Raw genomic sequence first — 19,447 nt, 5'->3', positions numbered from 1 at the left:
TGATGGTTCTTATGATGGTTCTTATAATGGTTCTTGTGATGGTTCTTATGATGGTTCTTATGATGGTTCTTGTGATGGTTCTTATGATGGTTCTTATGATGGTTCTTATAATGGTTCTTGTGATGGTTCTTGTGATGGTTCTTGTGATGGTTCTTATGATGGTCCTTATCATGGTTCTTGTGATGGTTCTTGTGTTGCCTGATGGTTCTTATGATGGTTCTTATGATGGTTCTTATAATAGTTCTTGTGATGGTCGGGTTATATATGTCTGGTTGTGTATCGTGCACTTTGGGTTCTTTTCTGTTGAATTGTATTAAATTATTTTTAGTATTTTGCATTTGTTTTGTTCTTGCTGTTGTTTATGTTCTTCTGTGTTTGCTTTAGTTTGTTCTTGTTTTTGCTGTTTGTCAAAGCACTGTGTAAACCTGTGTTTTTAAAAGGTGCTATTTAAATAAAGTTATTATTATTATTATTATTATTAATAATAATAATAAACACCTGAAAGACAAACGACAAAGTCTAATATAATAAGTATACTATGAGTATAAGTCTCATATCATCTACTCAGTGCCCTTTATACTAAGCCTTCTTCTATTTCTTCTTATTTACATTCTATGTTATTATTATCATTATTATTATTCAGGCGATCTGTATTTTCTTCTCAGGACCCACCTGATGACGTGTGAGGTTAAAGGTCAACTCCTCGTCAACATCACGGAGCTGTTCATGCTGTTCAGAGCACCATGAAGGGAAACTAAAACAGCTCTGTGTTTTGAAGCTGATTGGTTTGATAAAAGTAACACGAGTAGTGGCCGTCTCTACTGTTTGATTGTTGGCTGAGATAAAAGAGGAGCCGACGGATGAGGCGTCGTTCAAAAAGGTAAATACGCTAGCTTAGCATTAGCATGTTTGTTTGCTCGCTAGCTACCTGTCAAACCTGAAAGCGCAACATATGCTGCAGTCAGCGACTTTAAACCCGTGACTTATTGTCCCAAATAGAGTCACCACGACAAACTTTCTGTTTAAACGTGTGGTCATTTTAATGAATGAAACCACTTCATCTGCTCTCCTGTTTCAGCACATGTTGTTGGGTTTTCATTTGACTAATTGGCTAACATGAAAAGTTAATCCAGCTTCATGTAATGATTTGATACTTTCTGTTACAGTCACATCATATGTATCTCTATGTAGTGCTGTCACACTCCTATATCCTTCAACTTTATCTATAAAGCCCATTTACAAACAGTAAAAAAAACACACACACACACACACACACACACACACACACACACACAGATATTAACAATAAAAACAGTAAGACATAAAAATAAAAAGGTTGATAATATTAAATTTGATACAAAATACAAGCAATCTTATATACTAATATATACTTCTATATTATATATATATTATATATATATACTTATATTCTTAATATCTGTCTCTCCATACTGGAATCTGTTCTGCACATGTTACATTTATAAATTATCCCTGCACTCATGTTCACTTCATTTGTCTGTCTACTCGCCGTTATATTGTATAGTTTCTGATTATAATATGTCTACACTCATGCACTTTAACTTATGTCAATACTGTCCATTTACAACTCTGTTTTTGCACATTTACATTTAATCTTCCTATTTAAGACTAGTAATGTTTAGTTAAATCCTGGTTGTATATATTCACATTCTTATTTTTGATATTTTTTAGTGCTTATTTACTTTGTATTTAATATTATATTGTGTTTAGATTGCTAACATTGTGTTTTTTGCTAATATTGTGTGTTGGATAACCTGCAGCTGTAACGCCACAATTTCCCAGTTTGGGATCAATAAAGTAATTCTATTCTATTCTATTTTATTCTACTACCACAAGACCTAAAATTGGTTGCACTTTACCAATTGACTGGAGGCATGGGAGGGTTATTATGGAGAAAAAAAAAGAGTCCTACTATTTTGTCAAACGCTGTGGCAGTATGTTGTAATTGTATACATTTTCTGAACATTTAATTAAGACATATTTTTTTAGGTAACACCAACTAATTGAATTATCTCTTTTTCACAGAACTGACATTTGACAAATCGAGGTATGTATGTATGACCTACTGTACTGTTCCTATGGATTAATTGTTGCTTGTGAGTAGGACTGGGTGTTGATACCTTCAAATCCAGATCAAAATAATTAGAAAAGTTGTTAATTTTAATTAAGCAAAAACTAGAAGCAGAATAGGGTTATATGGCAACGTCGCCAACTACCAAGGTGCATGGAGAGTAAAAGGCTTGAAGAGGTCAAAAAGCTCCAGTAACACTTGTAGTATGGCTTGTGGCCTACGGGCCTGATGGAAATCATTTGAACACACACTATCTCTCCCCTTCTCTCTCTCTCTCTCGCTCGCATGTACAGTATGCACAACTGAATGCTTCAATTAATGGAGTTTTTCCAGAAATCAAAGGTGTCATGTGAACTTCTCTATCACTTTAAGGGCTCTGGTATTGTTACCAGTATCACAATATTTAAACCACAGCCAGCCCCTCTCAGGAGATATGTTTGTTACATAGTTGTGCAGTCAACTCCTAATTGGGGTGAAAGTGTTAATGAGCATCTGGTTTAATGACAATCTCCAGACTGACTGTACTATCTGTGTTTCAGTATGGCAGGAGTATTTGACATTGACCTGGAGACTGAAGACATCAGTGATACAGAGGTCTGTATTCCCCAGTCATTGATACGACCACACAGACCAATTACTATGCTAATTAATAAGCCTTATTAGAGTTAATGTTCTTGCTAAGATGTACTGCCATTTTAGATTGTGCCTTTGCATAATAAATGTGTCTAATATTTGTGTTACCTCTGTGTTACCTCTGTGCAGGATGATGTCTGTGACTTCACAGTAACAGAACCAGAGAAGTACGTTGACTTCAACATTCAATCTCAAAACATAAATGTTGATATTGCGCACACATTAATCTCCTGTGTCTCGCTCCTTACAGTGTTCAGACCGAGGAGGTGGAGTTGACCAGCGAAAGTGTCAACAGAGACAGTGAGAGAGTGGGACCTGACTGCTTTGAGCTTCTCACTGTGCTGGGAAAAGGGGCCTATGGCAAGGTTAGTGTGTGTGTTGTGTGTGAAATATTACATCTTTTTGAGATGATGTCATTCCTTTGGATTGTTTACACTCTTTTGCTTTTCGACTGAACAAAAGTTTGGATTGATATTCGCTTTGAAAGAGTTCTTTAGGATGTTTTCATTTGTGAACAGTTTAACAGTAGAAACATAATCAGCAGTGTTAATTCTATACCTCATTGGTCATCATGTATTACTATCAATAAATAGAATAGAATTACTTTATTGATCCCAAACTGGGAAATTGTAGAAATATGTAAAGATGATGCATGGATAATTACTGTTTACTAGATCATGTCTGATGTATAAAAAAAAAAAAACATTTTAAAAATTTGATAAAACACCTTTGCAGGTTTTCCAAGTGAGGAAAGTCCAAGGTGCCCAGACGGGGAAGATATTCGCCATGAAGGTCCTGAGAAAGGTACTTTTCTTATAACCCAGAGTCTCACTCTTAAGGTATGGAGAACTGGTAGAAAGAAAACAATTATCCTTGAGCTGATTGTAGCCCAACAGGTCATCAAACTACGCACAGGTCAGCCACATGTGACTTGAAGAAGCAGTGACAATTAATTTAGACACATTCCCTGGAGAAGGTGGTATAACAACCTAGCTGTGTGGATCTCTGAATCCGGTTATGGTATGTGCTCATCTGGATCGTAAATATTTCCGAGCTGCGTTTAATCAACAAAAATAACTCTGCAGTGAAAATCACCCCTTAAAGTGCAAGGCAAAAATGTCAGTGACGTTTGGTCCAAACAGCGCTTAGGACACGCATTGTCAGGTCATAATACATTAAGTTTTAATTGAGTTTTTCTTTATTTTTAATCCTGTTTTTCAGTTGTTATTCACTCTGTCCTTTCTTTCTTTTCCTCCTTCTTTGGGTCTTTTTACACTAAACATCACTCACTTTGTCTTGTGTTTTATTTTTCCACCCTCAGGCGAAGATAGTGTGCAATGCTAAAGACACGGCACATACACGAGCAGAGAGGGAGATCCTGGAGACGGTGAGACACCCGTTCATCGTGGATCTGCTCTACGCCTTCCAGACTGGAGGAAAACTTTACCTCATACTGGAGTGTCTGATCGGTAAGAAAATCAGGGATGATGAGCTGATGTATGAGGAGGATTAAAAAAACACATTTGTGTGTCGTACATGTCCTATTCTTTTTGTTGTATTTATTGCCTAAATGTTAAAGTTTGAACAATGGAGGGATATCAAAACAGATGAATTAAGAAATGAACTAGTCATAGCCTAGTGGTTGTGTCGTGTGCCCCTCGTACAGGGACTATAGTCCTCGATGTGGGCAGCCTAATTTGGATTTTTTGACCCTCAGCACTTTACCTCATTTCATCACCCTTTCTCTCATCACTGTCTCTTACTCTATCCACTGTCCTCATCTACAGTGAAGGCCATTAAAGCAAACAGATAAATACATACTACTAGTGCTAATCCATCTGTGCTGTTGTCTATAACCAGGAGGAGAACTGTTCATGCAGCTGGAGAAAGAAGGCATCTTCATGGAGGACACTGCAAGGTAATTAGTAATAAACCTTTCAGGATCAATTCTTGCACAACGTCAGGAAAACCAGCAAGAACTGCATTTAAAAAAAAAAAATACTTCAGGCTCTTAGCTCTTCCTAACGTACAGCGAGCAAGCTAATGATTGTGGCTATATCACAAAACCTGTTCATATACATTTTACAAGCAATACTCATTATTGAATCAGGTTTACATAGGACAAATTCTTCCCTCAGTCTGGGCCCAGCCTAGGTGTGCGTATAACTCTTTATTTAAGTCTCTGCTCATCCTACTTTGTAATTTTTGGTTCCTCTTTCATGTATCAAGGACTTGACTGATTCATGTCTGTGTGCAGTTTCTATCTAGGAGAGATCACAATGGCCCTTGGTCACCTCCACTCAAACGGGATTATTTACAGAGACCTCAAACCTGAAAACATCATGCTTAATCACCAAGGTAACACACCACACACCACGTAGTGTACAGGGGAAAGTCAGCAAACATTGACGGCAAAAGGTTGTTAAACACAAGATCTTATAGCTGTCCCATGTTAAAGTCATTCATGCATGTGACTGAATCCCTGATTGAACATGTAATGAATACTATCTGGCCTTAAAGCTGAATTAAGCTCAGAATGATCATGTTGTGAAGCTTATGTATTTTGAACATGACTCACAGTCTGTACCCCGAATAAAACTACATTTTGAATACTGAGGTGAATTTGAACACAATGTGGTTAATTTGTTGAAAGGTCATATATTGTACTCCTTTTCAACAAATTCAAATAAGTCTCCCCAAAACATTTCTGTGAAGTTTACTGCCAGAAATCCACTCTGATCCTGTATTTGATCATGTCTACAAACCCCTCTATTTCAGCCCTGCTCAGAACAGGCTGTTTCTGTGTCTGTACCTTTAAATGTAAATGAGCTGTGTCTGACCACGCCCCCTCTCTGGAAGGGCTGTGGTTGTTTAGGCTTTCTCGCTCCATGCCCTGTTGTTAACAGTGAGAAGGCAGACTTAACAATGTTAAAGTCTATTTTGCATAATGTGACCTTTTATGTGTCCTCGTTGGCCATGTGGTTGAAAATTAATTTTGTGCTTTCGTATAACATATTGTCTTAATTTATTCTTAGACCTTGTCCTCAGATAATAACTTGAATCTGTTTCTTTTTTCTTTTAAGGACACATCAAGCTAACAGACTTTGGTCTTTGTAAAGAATCAATTCATGATGGATCTGTCACTCACACCTTTTGTGGCACTATAGAGTACATGTGAGTAACCCTGAGCTCATCCTCACATTAACACGCCCACTCTGAATCACAACTATTCACTTGTGAAACTAGTTTCTTTCAACCCTTTTGTAGGAATATTGTATTTAGCTGTTTTGTCCCCACCCCCAAAGGCATAAACATTATATTGCATTTTTTACTTTTAAACAGGATTTACACTCTGAATAAAACTAAAAAATTAGTAAAAACACGATTGAAAAGTGTTTCATTCCCCATGTTTGTATCTTGTCTTTTTTCTTCAGGGCTCCAGAGATCCTGACCAGGACGGGACACAACAAAGCAGTGGACTGGTGGAGCCTCGGAGCCTTGATGTACGATATGATGACTGGATCAGTAAGTTAGAACTGTGTGGTAGAATGGTTATTCATTATTAAGAAAGCAGTCAAGTAATGGCAATGGGACTCGTCCTGAATGTCACTACAGAGTCTGAAGCAGCTTGTATCAGTGATCTCATTCTTTGGCTCTGAACCCAAAGCTCGATACGACAGTCGAGGGTTTCAAAATAAGGCTTAACGTCCTGCAAGTAATCTGTCATTGATCAATGGGGCGAGAAAATTCACTGAAGTAACTGCTGAAGTGAATATGTTGGCTAACGTGTTCACGGGCAGTTTTTCACAGCTTTTCTCATCCTATTAGACGATTTGTTTGAATTAAGTTTCCTCGTCCATTTAGTCATTTTCACATGTTCTTTACGAGACACTGCTTGAACTGAAACCAGCCCTGTGTGTGACGTAACGGAAAAATGACAGTATGAGTATGACATATTAAAGGAGCATTATGTAAGATATCTACTGAATTAAATCATAAAATGACCGTACTATATCATCAGACATTAAGGAAACATGCTATGTTGAATATGCTGGCTTCTCAGCAGCACAGTATGTCCTCCTTCTGAGTTTCCATTCCGGCCAGAAATGGTCTGTTTTTTGTTTTGACTAGAGCCAGGCAAACGGCAAGCCAACAGGTGTTACAATGAAGGAAGTGGGCAAGTGAACTGGTTCAGATATAACTGATTCTACGCGACCTAAAAAGCCTCAAAAGCTCCACGAGCAGAGTCAGCACTCTCCAATGTTTTGAATTTGGACTGCAGTACCAATGTTAAACACTACATGTCAGAGTTACATATTGCTCCTTTAATAAAGGAGAAACTAGAAGAACAACAAGTGATGGATTCAGATAAATGTCTTATCCAAGCCAGCACATCTACTTTTGAAAATTGATTCAACCCATATCACTTGCAAGACTGCATTGCAGCTAGATCATGACACCACAGTAACCAAGGTTTATTTATTTTTTTAGAGGACTTCTGTGCAAGAAGTGAATAATGCATCAACCAATACAACTATCTGTGTGTGTAACTAATGGCTACCTCTCTTTGTGTTTTCCCCAGCCCCCCTTCACAGCTGAAAACAGGAAGAAGACCATCGATAAGATTTTAAAGTGTAAACTGAATCTGCCACCATACCTGACCATCGATGCCCGGGACCTTATCAAGAAGGTACTAACACACATACAGTACACACACAAACACATGTGCACACACACATAATGTCCACTTCTAGCTGATTTTAAATTCTGCTTTCATCTGATTTGCTGGAGAAACGTTATGTTCATCACTGATGACCCAGAGGAAATATTCAGAGATAGCATCAGGTCATTTTTACTGATGACAGAAAAACTCAGTTGATGTTTGGCTTCACACATTTTCCTGATTCACTCAATTTCTCAAAGCATTTCATATATTTGCTTTTATGTATTATTCATCTTTAAGATAATGAGACGTGTGAGGCTTCTGCCCTTATTGAAACCTCTGTAGCAGTGTTTAATCTGTCGGGGTTTCACTCTTCTCTTTTACTGAACTCAAAATGGACTTGTTCTCGTTGTTACCCTGATTTTATTTGACCACCAAACAAAATAAAAAGCAATAAGTAGGTGAAGAAACTTGAGGGTTATGAATGTTGTGATATTTAGTTTGAGCGCTCCTCTTTTAAAGTGACTCGTGGTATTTTCTAATCCTCTGCCCCACTTTTTTTATTTGTTTTATTTTGTGGGGTCTAATTGACTAATAGGACTAACAATCTCTCTTTTAAAAAAAAAAAAACAGCTTTAACATTGATATTGACAACTTGAACATGCACTCTTCAAAGCCACCAGACTCCATTGAGAAAAGCAGAACTTTTACTGTGTGTGGGTGTGAATGTGTGAATATGTGGGTGTGTGTGGTGTCTGACTATGTATACCTCATTTGGTTAGTTTTTTGGGGGGGGGTTTGAGTCACTCTGGTGATTTAAATTGTTAGGTAGGATCCACTCAATATTTTTGTTTACACCCAATAACACAGAGCGACTAATCAAATCAGCCAGCACGTCACTCCTGTGTTCTTTGAGTTCAATGTTTTCATTGTTGGAGTCTGGCAGGTTGGAAGATAACAGCAGTTTCTAGTTGAATAAAAACATAAAAAGGTCTCGCTCTGCAGTGATACCTTCTGCAATGTTTCTTTTTAAAACTAGAAACCGCTATTATGTTTCCATCATCCAACCCTATACATATTAGACATTTTCAGTAACAACAGCAACAACAAATCAGTCAAGGTACTTTGATTAGGTGCATTTGCCCCCGAGGAAACGTGGCAGCCACCAGTCTCTGACACCTTTTTAATTTGCTGCTCATTAGAAAACATTTTGAAACAGGATTTATTTTCCAAATTAAAAAAAGTGATGGATGATTTTTAAAAAGTTAGCAACATTATCACACAATCGTAAATCTTCATAATGATTTTGTTCCACTCTTCAAATCTATCTTTCCAGCTGCTGAAGAAGAATCCAGCTCAAAGACTCGGCTCCAGTAAAACGGACTGTGCTGATATCCAGGTACAAACTCTTCATCCTACAGTTACAGTAACCACAAGTAACTGATGCTGCTTACAGCCTGCTGTGTTTACGATGGATTCCCTTACACCAGACAAGTGAAAATACATCAATGCTGAGACCAAGTTTTTCTGAGAGACAAACAGACGATGTGATCGTTCAAATAAACCCAATTATTTTTGTGTTCATGTGCCACCTTGTGTAATGTGTACTTTTGTGTTTTTAAAAGTGTATGTATACACAGGTAAGTCAAAGACAAATATCAAAAGAAGACAAATTGTGTTCATTGTCTTTTCGATTCTCACATGTATTGATAAGTCAGTGAGAGTTACAGAGCTGGTTAAAAAAAAGGTGCAGATGGATTTTAAAAAGTTCACCTTTGAGGGAAATGTTTGAAATGCTTTCCCGAATTTTAACCACATCCCATAAAGGAAAGAGACATGACTCACAGTTTCCCTGTTGGTCTGGGATTAAGTCAGCTCAAAATACAATTTGTAAATTTCGTTTTTTTTTTTTTTTTTTCTATTGCAGAAACATCCGTTCTTTAAGCACATCAGCTGGGATGACCTGCTGAACAAAAGGCTGGAGCCGCCATACAAACCACAGCTGGTAGGTCAAAGTTCACCTTTGGGCTCATAATAATACACAATAGCATGTTGACTTTTTTGTTTCTGTTACTCTGGGCTTAAAGGGTTATTTCAGCACATTTCAGCACACATTGCACATACAGGGCCCAGGCATGATTGTTCCCCCCCTCCTCTCTCTCCCGCTGGTCTTCGTTCATATTAATAATGTCTTTCTATACCCTTGTACACTTGAGTATGTACACATTATGATATAGCAGGTTGCAATATGCACATAGTTGGTTTTCACAAATCCGCCAAAAAGCAGTAGGAAGAAAACGCAACCATGGCAACCACCAGACTGAGTCCATCCTGCTAACTGTGGATGTTTTTGTTATTTCTGAGACGCCAACAACGACCCTCTTCATACTTCCACATCTATTGTGCAGCTCAGAAGATTAAGCGTGCCCATGCTGCGGGGATATGACGGTTTTTGAAGCGACTGGAGCCGTATAGAATTACGTCATAAAGCAGTCCCACTTCCTTTTTTGAGCATGATTGTGTTCACTTCTCGGTACGAGTACAGAATGTTTGTGTTCACAGTGATCAAATGAACCGGACTTTGGGGTCAATCGTACTCGGATAGGAGTCCGAGTGAGTCCCTAGAGTGAAACCAACCTTAATCACTGCTTCTTTCTCTCCGTCTGTGTCTTCTTCTCGTCCCTCTGTAGCAATCGGACGAGGATGTGAGCCAGTTTGACACCAGATTTACCCGACAGACACCAGTGGACAGTCCAGATGATACGACCCTCAGCCACAGTGCAGAGCTGGCCTTCGCTGTGAGATACTCTTTTTGTTATTTATGTTTAGGCTCAAAGAAACACACACTACTGGAAACCAACCTCAGTTTCATCTCCAGTATATAGTCAGTGACTTAGTTGTTCTCCCTCTTAACAACTAACCCAAAAAAGACTGAAGGGAAATTCATTTTGTTCAACTCTATGAACCTTCATGCACATAAAAAGGACCACAATGGCTGCACAGTAACTCCTGCAGGCCAACGTGTTCTAGTGCTGGCTGCTGCTTATTCTCATTTTCTGAAGAGTTTACAGAAAGGATCTTTGTATTATTAAAGCTTATGTTGCTTTTCTTTGACACCAGAAACAGTTGTTACAGCTCTCTTCTTACTACTAGACTGTATTAACACAAACAGTAGCTTTACTTTGTAGAAGGTAAATGAGACCTGGATCAATTTATTTGTTTTTGTGGCTTTGTCGAGAGCAATTGAACTGCTGTGTCTGGCATCAATCAAAGGATTTAACTCTTAAAAAAAAAGGTCTATATCTGCAGGGATCCTTTCTGTAATGTTGTCAGACATTTAACAAGCTATTTGAATGGACTTAAGTTAAACCTGTTTTGATCTAATACTCATTTACAGAATGAATCTAAATGAAGCTCTTACTACTCTTCTTCCAGGGTTTCACCTACGTGGCTCCGTCTGTCCTGGAGAGTCTAAAGGAAGGCTTCTCATTCGAACCCAGAACACGACCCGTACGCCGACACAACAGCAGTCCACGCACACCCATCAGGTAACATATGGACAGAAAGAGAGACGTGAAGCTTGCATTGGTTGAGCTCCACATTCTGAGCCTTTTTTTCTTTTTTTTTTTACATTTTGCATTCAGTTAGAACAGGTTAGTGCAAACAGACTATTGAAAGCTGCACAGGAAGTTCAATCAGTTATTCAGTAGCAAATCACACAATTCAAGACAAGCGCTTCAAATTAATATTTTTAGAAAGAATCAATGCAATGTCATCACTTTGCAAATAAAGGTTGTAAATCTGGACTAATATATTTGGCTTTGAACAAAATCATGAGAAAATATACTGATTATTAAGTGCACATTTATCTCACCTATATTTAATATCTTCCATGCTGATAATCGTATCTGTTTTTCTTCCTCGTCTCTTGATTCGTCAGTCCTCTGAAATTTTCCCCAGCCGGACCTTTTAAGTCCAGCATGGACGGAGAGCCCGACGTTTTCTCTCCCACCTCCCCGCCGGCAGCTCCAATTCGTGGCGCTCTGGAAAACGGAGTCGCCAGTCAGCCGATCAGGACACCTGCACGGAACAAGAAGCAGAAGGCACTTCGACGATGAGGAGGAAGTCTTGGGAGAAAAGCTTGGTCAGGTCAACTTTTTTTTTTAGCGGGACTCAGCGACTGTTGAGGCACAGAGCTTAAGGGTTCGGTGCTTGCCGGTATCATGCTTGTTTGGAGTGGTTTAACATATACAGTTTCACACTGGGGCTTTCTTTTCTTGATATCTGTTTGTCAACACCTTTTAAACTCCATATTCACCGGAACAACCTGGAATGATTGAGCTTTTTTTTTTTTTACGTTGTGACGACTGATCTTCAGTTTTATCGCTCGTCTCAGGTGGTCACATCAGTTCATAAAGCTTTAATTTATTCCTTCCATGTGCTGCACTTATAGCTGACACTGTTGTAAATATGTGAAAAAAAGGATCTATATAATAATATTTTCTACATATAACCCTTGACAGAGGGCAACAGAAGCACAGATTTTTCTACTTAACTTTCTGAGTGGAGCTAAAGTCGAGGTCAGGTAAATGATTGATCGTAGTGTTTCAACATGCTTTGACAATTACAGCAAAGGGAATATAATATAAAGTTTTTTTTTTTGGTTTAATTAGTTCATCAGCTTTTAATTAGTTCATCAGAGTTTGTGCACGGAGGTCAGCTATCACAGGCTGACATTTTAATTAGAGAGCTGATGAAGGATCGCTTGATGGAGGTCCTGATTTCTTTACCATTATGTTTGATCTGTGAGACTGACCTTCAGCCATCGGGTTATCAAAAAAAAACTCTCTTTATTACCGCTGTCTCACAAGTGACGATTCTTTTGACCAATCAGGGGACCGCAGTGTGTCTAGCTCCTCCCTTTAGGGTCGGATCAGTACACTTTGCACCCCAACAGAGGGGTAAGGGCAAAAAAAAAGTATGACAGTATGGATTGGTTATTTTGGTACCATTCCCAGCTAGTGGAAACAAAATATTGTTTTTTTTCACCAGCAGGCTCAGATTAATACTCAAAGTGTCTGAGAACATAGTATCAATCTTCTCTTCAAAGATTAACCTTCTTGTTTTTAAGCTTCCTCCACATTGAAAAACTCCTCAACTTAGTTTACACCACTTTTTCTAAGACTCCATTTACATACATTACATTTTTTAACCCAACCCAACAAACCTAAAGGGTCAGAGGTTACAAAAGCAGCACCAGTGGCGTGAGTAATAAAATGACTGTTTTTCATAACTGTCACAATCCGAGCCTCTCTGTGGCAAGCGCTGGCCTTTTTTGACATACACCAATTGGCTGCATTTGCTATTTATTACAACAGCCGCTATAGAATACATTGCAAATGTTATGGCAGGCACAGTTACCTGGATCATATCCAAAACTGTTTTTTACTTTCAGTTATTTAGCCCCTTAGGAACTGTGAACATAGGAACCAGGTTTAAAATGATTGGACAGTGATATTTCTCTATGATCTGGGGGGTCGGGGCGTTATCTATTTACTGAATGACATGCTACATCGCACACTTAAAGGCAGAATGTGCAAAATTTTTCAAATAAATACAGCCAAACTCGGAGTCATGACTGTCCACAATGAGTGTGACGCTCAAGTCGCGCCGGCTTTGTTGATGTCCGAGCTGTATTTACATCGAGTTTACATAGACGGGACTGCCAGCCGGCTCATCCCTTTGCGTACAAAAGATGTTAAAGTGAGAGACTGGAGAAAAAAAGAATAACATACAGCACTGTACTCACTGCTTATTTGAACTTAACAAACATAACAATGCAGCTCGAGACCAGGACAATTTTGTGCCATTTATCATTATTTCTTTTTTCTACTGCCAAAGCGTTAACACATCCTATCCTCATATTGTACAAACACACCAATCACAGTATGACAGAGAGCACTTCACAACTGTGTTTATATATTTAGTATTAAAAAAAAAGGTGTTTGTCCGGTTAAAGAACAACATGTATTTTTACACAGAAAATCAAAGTTAAACAGTGTTTACAGAAAAAAAAAATCCTTTATATTTGAAAATGCTCAACTGTCATCGCCTGGCATACCTGTAAGACAAGATGCAGGGTTCAATCACTGCAGGCATGCTCAGGGCTAACACCAGTTCAGCATTTGAATGTATTTAAAAAAAAAAATGCTACAATGCTCGTCATTTAATGCCAAAATTCTCTCAGCTTTTATTCTATTCATGAATGTGTCATAGATAAGAAACATTGAACCATGTCCTCTTCCTCTTGTACTTTGTATGATATAAAAAGAGTAAAACAAGCATGAGTCTTAAAGCACACAGGAGACTGTACAAGGCAGCAGAGACAACATGATCATGAACAGGGATAGTAAATAAGATGAATATTACTAATTAATTTAAAGTAAAAAAAAAAAAAATGCAAATCCATGCTGTTCTGTTGATTAATCTATGAATTGTTCAGCTTTGCCTTCCGTCGAGTCATGTATACATGTATGTACTTCAATAGGTAATGGAGATGGTATTGCCTGGGTAGAAAAAAAAGGGCAAAATGGGAAACGAATGTAAATAACATGGCTGAAGTAGTTGTGTTTGAATTTGCTGCTTTAATCAACCATTTGCTTCAGTTCTTTGACTTGTTTCCTGTCAGTCATGAATTGTAATGAAGGAAAAAGAATGTAGTTTACAGCACGCACACATAAAACATGAAGTCAATGAACATAGGAACAAACATGTATGCTTTTAATGATCTGAGTTCACTCAGAAGATTTGATAGGTCAAACAATAGTTCGGTCAGGTTTAGGCTCTATCAATACTTTACCCACAAGTTAAAGTGAAAAGTTCATGATTTGGGCTAAAGTTAAAAGTCCTTGTGAACTTTCACAGGAGGCTGCTCTCATGTCCTCCACGGTGACGGCGCTCTTCAGAGGAAAGCCCTGAAGTCAAACTTTGGTACCAGCCAATAGCAGGATAAGACAGTAGACAACAGTAGCCATTATTTGTCAGGCTATTTCTGAGTGTGGAATGTTAGCGTGCTAATGTGCTGAACTCACCTGGTGCACATTTTGAACATGTTAGCCAATCTGATGAATAGCATGTTAGCATAGCATTGTCAGTGTGAACATGCTGACTGAGCTCTGTGATTGAGCTGAGCCTCACAGAGCTGCTAGTACGGCTGCAGACTTCTGTCCTATTGAATCACAACGTGATAATGTTTTGGATTCAAACAGAATTTTGAAAAAGAAAAAAAAAAGAGGAGCTGAGCATTTCTCAAAGTGATTCTGATTATTGCTTTTCAGTCTGGACTTACTCAGTTAATAATTTAATATTATTGAATTCATTCATTTCATATAGATTACAATGAGTCTCCATAAAAACCAGCTTGTTTTTTTCATACCTAAGAAGTTGTGTTCTCTAGAAATGTGTCTGCACATTGGGTCTTCCACCAGCCTTCTTCATTCACACTGGATACCGAGACTTTGATTCTGAACAGTCGGCCTGTTTCTCAATGATGCTCTTCCCAACGCAGCAGTTTGGTCGATGTAATATATGGAAGGAGTAAAAGGTGTTTCTGCTCATAAAAAATAAAACAGGGCTCTTTTTTTTTCTCAGTGCAAGTTGCCACATCATGAGTCTGCTGTTCAGTGTTCACGTTTGTAAATGTGTTTATAAGATTAATTATGATAATAGTGGAGGGAGGGATAAAATGCTGTGAAAAGGATTTATTGACATTCAAAGTTTATTTGGGATTTTTATTTTAAATATTGTAACTAAGTGGATTGCAGTTTATTTTTGTGATCATTTCTATTTTTTTTTCCTTTTACGGCTCCTTTTCTCTGCTAAATGATGAATGTGTTGAGAATAAAAAAAGGATATATTGCTGACTTTTTGTATTGACATTTTTATTTAAGCAGCTTTCTGTTTCTCATGGATTTTTAAACGTTAAAAATCAAAAGGAAAATTAAAGCTCATTGTGATTTCTCCCACAAGGAACATTTCATTTCATTGTGTCTCTGAGTCTCCAACAGCCGGGATAGAAGGCATAATGTTTTAAAGTTCATCCATATGTATTTCTTGTAAACATGATATTGCTATAATGTCAGGTATATGTTTGTATAAAATATGTTAGGTAACACCTTCAAAATCCAACAGGAAAGCATGAATTTGGGAGAATTTTGTGAAAGGTCACTGTCACCTCTTAAACCGTGTTTTAACCATTAGAGTTCATGTCTAAACCATGACATGACTTTTAATTGAATTATATCTGAATTGATCAATTATAAATATGATATTTTTGGGCCAAATTTCACTTCAGTTACATGACAACTTGAAAAATAACTTTTCCAGCTATTTCATCCCTGTCTCTTGTATAGTTACGATATGCCAGGAAACCTTATGAGGTAGGACAAACACCAAATTGAGCAAACATTTTTTTTAAAATCAAGGATGATCTCATTTGATTTTGGTGGTCAAAGGTCAGCATTTCTGTGACCTCATGTTGGTCCCATTCTCATTCGATATTGTTGATATCCCTGCAAAGCCCAGAGGGAATTGTAAAACATTGGTTTTATTTGTATCTATCAGTCCAAGTTAAAGAGATTGTCTGTGATCAGAAACACAAAGAGAGAGTAAGATATTCTCTGGTTAATGTCCCTCATGTTAATGATTGTGGTGCGACCTCTGCTTTTAAATGTTGGCCTATACTTTTGCCAATGTCACAGTGACACTGCCATTCTGTAAAATACACGCTTTATGTAATCTGCAATTTGACCGTTGGGCAGAGGCATACAACAGCAAGTTATTCTAGTTTTCCCTATGATGGACTTGACACTGTATGTAGCTCATCAGGCAAAGATACTATATCCTCAAAGATGTTTTTATTAAAGACTTTTAGCATTCAAGATATTCATTTGATATTCCTCCTCAAACAGAGGGTCTGAAATCACAGCGGGCCAACAAATATTCTGATTCATGAAATTAAAATCAAAGAGGCATCCATCAATATTTCTTAGTTCCCAAAGCTGTGAAGAAGAAGCAGTAAAAACCATTACCATTCATCATATCACTTGAGCAGTACTTAAAATTTTTGCTCCACTTTTGATAATGACTGAAAAAACGGCTGGCAGAAATCATTAATCTTCCACTCTTCATCCTCTTTATCTCATCCCCTTCTCATTCTTCTTATCTTGTTGACGCCACATTCAGCGTTGCATGTAGTGTGTTTTCTTGTTTACTGTATGTGTGACAGTTTGCAGTTGGCTAGAAATTGTAGAAGAAAACTAACAAAAGCACTAATTAAAGCGATTATTGCAACTCCGTACTGGCAGGTCTTCCTACATGCACTATCAAAACAGATGATGCAGATGATCCAAAAACGCAGCAGCATGACTGTCTTCAACCTAACCAAAAGAGCACATGTCACACAGCTGTTCATCTCCTTACACTGGCTCCAGTAACTGCTCGTATCAAATTTAAAACTCTGCTGCTCGCTCACAAAACAAAAAACAGCTACTCCTTACTTAAACTCTATAATCCAGGTCTACACTCCTTCCCTCCCACTAGGCGCTGCAAATGAAAGGCTGACTAGACTCTTCTCCTCTGTTGCCCCCTGGTGGTGGAATGAACTTCCAAACTCCATACGATCTGCAGAGTCCCTCTGCATCTTTAAGAAAAAGCTAAAGACCCAGCTCTTTCATGAACACCTACGCGCTTGATGATATCATTGATGACGATGATGATGATGATGATGATGATGATGATGGTTTTGTTTGATAATGACAATATTTAGGATGCTTTTGATGCTGATTAGAACTCTCAAGAACAGCTGTCCATGTTGTGCTTTGCCTCTGTGCACTGCCCATTAGCACCTGTGTGCCCAATCGGACTCAAAGCTGTTCGTTTTACCACTTACTGACAATACTTCCTCTTTTTCTAGATCCTTTCTTGTGTTGTACTTACGCTCTGATGTACGTTGCTTTGGACAAAAGCGTCTGTTAATTGTAGAATTGTAAAGCATCATCCAGTCAGGGGTAAGTTTAGATAAAGCTTTAGAGATAGTATAGATTAAAATAGAGAAGAGCCACGGATGTGGTGGAGGATCATGTTCAACAGAACCAGGTAAGCCTATTTTTATTTCTACCTTTAATCAATCAATCATCAATCAATTTTTATTTGTATAGCGTCAACTCATAACAACTTACTAACCCACTAAGTAACCACTCAGTAACCATTAGGTAACCACTCAGTAACAATTAGTTAATCACTAAGTAACCACTCAGTAACCATTAGGTAATCACTAAGTAACCACTCAGTAACCATTAGGTAATCACTAAGTAACCACTCAGTAACCATTAGGTAATCACTAAGTAACCACTCAGTAACCATTAGGTAACCACTAAGTAACCACTCAGTAACCATTAGGTAACCACTAAGTAACCACTCAGTAACAATTAGTTAATCACTAAGTAACCACTCAGTAACAATTAGTTAATCACTAAGTAACCACTCAGTAACCACTAGGTAACCACTCAGTAACAATTAGTTAATCACTAAGTAACCACTCAGTAACCACTAGGTAACCACTCAGTAACAATTAGTTAATCACTAAGTAACCACTCAGTAACAATTAGTTAATCACTAAGTAACCACTCAGTAACAATTAGTTAATCACTAAGTAACCACTCAGTAACCACTAGGTAACCACTCAGTAACAATTAGTTAATCACTAAGTAACCACTCAGTAACAATTAGTTAATCACTAAGTAACCACTCAGTAACCATTAGGTAATCACTAAGTAACCACTCAGTAACCATTAGGTAATCAATAAGTAACCACTGAGTAATCACTAAGTAACCACTAAGTAACCATTAGGTAATCACTAAGTAACCACTCAGTAACCATTAGGTAATCAATAAGTAACCACTGAGTAATCACTAAGTAACCACTAAGTAACCATTAGGTAATCAATAAGTAACCATTAGGTAATCACTAAGTAACCACTCAGTAACCATTAGGTAATCACTAAGTAACCACTCAGTAACCATTAGGTAATCAATAAGTCACCATTAGGTAATCACTAAGTAACCACTCAGTAACCATTAGGTAACCACTAAGTAACCACTCAGTAACAATTAGTTAATCACTAAGTAACCACTCAGTAACCATTAGGTAACCACTAAGTAACCACTCAGTAACAATTAGGTAATCACTAAGTAACCACTCAGTAACAATTAGTTAACCACTAAGTAACCACTCAGTAACCATTAGGTAACCACTAAGTAACCACTCAGTAACCATTAGGTAACCACTAAGTAACCACTCAGTAACAATTAGTTAATCACTAAGTAACCACTCAGTAACAATTAGTTAATCACTAAGTAACCACTCAGTAACCACTAGGTAACCACTCAGTAACAATTAGTTAATCACTAAGTAACCACTCAGTAACAATTAGTTAATCACTAAGTAACCACTCAGTAACCATTAGGTAATCACTAAGTAACCACTCAGTAACCATTAGGTAATCAATAAGTAACCACTGAGTAATCACTAAGTAACCACTAAGTAACCATTAGGTAATCACTAAGTAACCACTCAGTAACCATTAGGTAATCAATAAGTAACCACTGAGTAATCACTAAGTAACCACTAAGTAACCATTAGGTAATCAATAAGTAACCACTCAGTAACAATTAGTTAACCACTAAGTAACCACTCAGTAACCATTAGTTAACCACTAAGTAACCACTAGGTAACCACTAAGTAACCATTAGGTAATCAATAAGTAACCATTAGGTAATCACTAAGTAACCACTCAGTAACCATTAGGTAATCACTAAGTAACCACTCAGTAACCATTAGGTAATCAATAAGTAACCATTAGGTAATCACTAAGTAACCACTCAGTAACCATTAGGTAACCACTAAGTAACCACTCAGTAACAATTAGTTAATCACTAAGTAACCACTCAGTAACCATTAGGTAACCACTAAGTAACCACTC

The 19,447-nt window shown here is 37.7% G+C and overlaps 1 protein-coding gene across 1 annotated transcript; it reads left to right on the top strand.

The window, feature by feature from the left end:
- Positions 1-686: 686 nt before the first annotated feature.
- Positions 687-15,328, top strand: LOC109987836 (ribosomal protein S6 kinase beta-2). Its single transcript, XM_065948168.1, has 17 exons — positions 687-880; positions 2,065-2,086; positions 2,650-2,704; positions 2,873-2,910; positions 2,994-3,108; positions 3,479-3,547; positions 4,065-4,212; positions 4,604-4,661; positions 5,001-5,101; positions 5,827-5,917; positions 6,178-6,268; positions 7,326-7,433; positions 8,743-8,805; positions 9,334-9,411; positions 10,097-10,204; positions 10,842-10,954; positions 11,347-15,328. Exons 3-17 carry the CDS (start codon positions 2,651-2,653, stop codon positions 11,522-11,524), a joined length of 1,413 nt encoding a protein of 470 aa, XP_065804240.1. The 5' UTR covers positions 687-880; positions 2,065-2,086; position 2,650; the 3' UTR covers positions 11,525-15,328.
- The last annotated feature ends 4,119 nt before the right edge of the window (positions 15,329-19,447 follow it).

Source organism: Labrus bergylta, chromosome 1 (genome assembly GCF_963930695.1).
Source record: "Labrus bergylta chromosome 1, fLabBer1.1, whole genome shotgun sequence".
Lineage (NCBI taxonomy): Eukaryota > Metazoa > Chordata > Actinopteri > Labriformes > Labridae > Labrus > Labrus bergylta.
Note: the sequence above shows the minus strand (reverse complement) of the source record. Positions and strands in the feature narration are given on the sequence as shown.

Excerpts from the sequence above, each read along its gene's own strand:
- LOC109987836 (XM_065948168.1), top strand. The coding sequence starts at position 2,651 with ATGGCAGGAGTATTTGACATTGACCTGGAGACTGAAGACATCAGTGAT. Across the intron at positions 5,102-5,826 it reads CATCATGCTTAATCACCAAG|GACACATCAAGCTAACAGAC; the intron begins GTAACACACCAC and ends TTTTCTTTTAAG. Across the intron at positions 10,955-11,346 it reads AGTCCACGCACACCCATCAG|TCCTCTGAAATTTTCCCCAG; the intron begins GTAACATATGGA and ends TTGATTCGTCAG.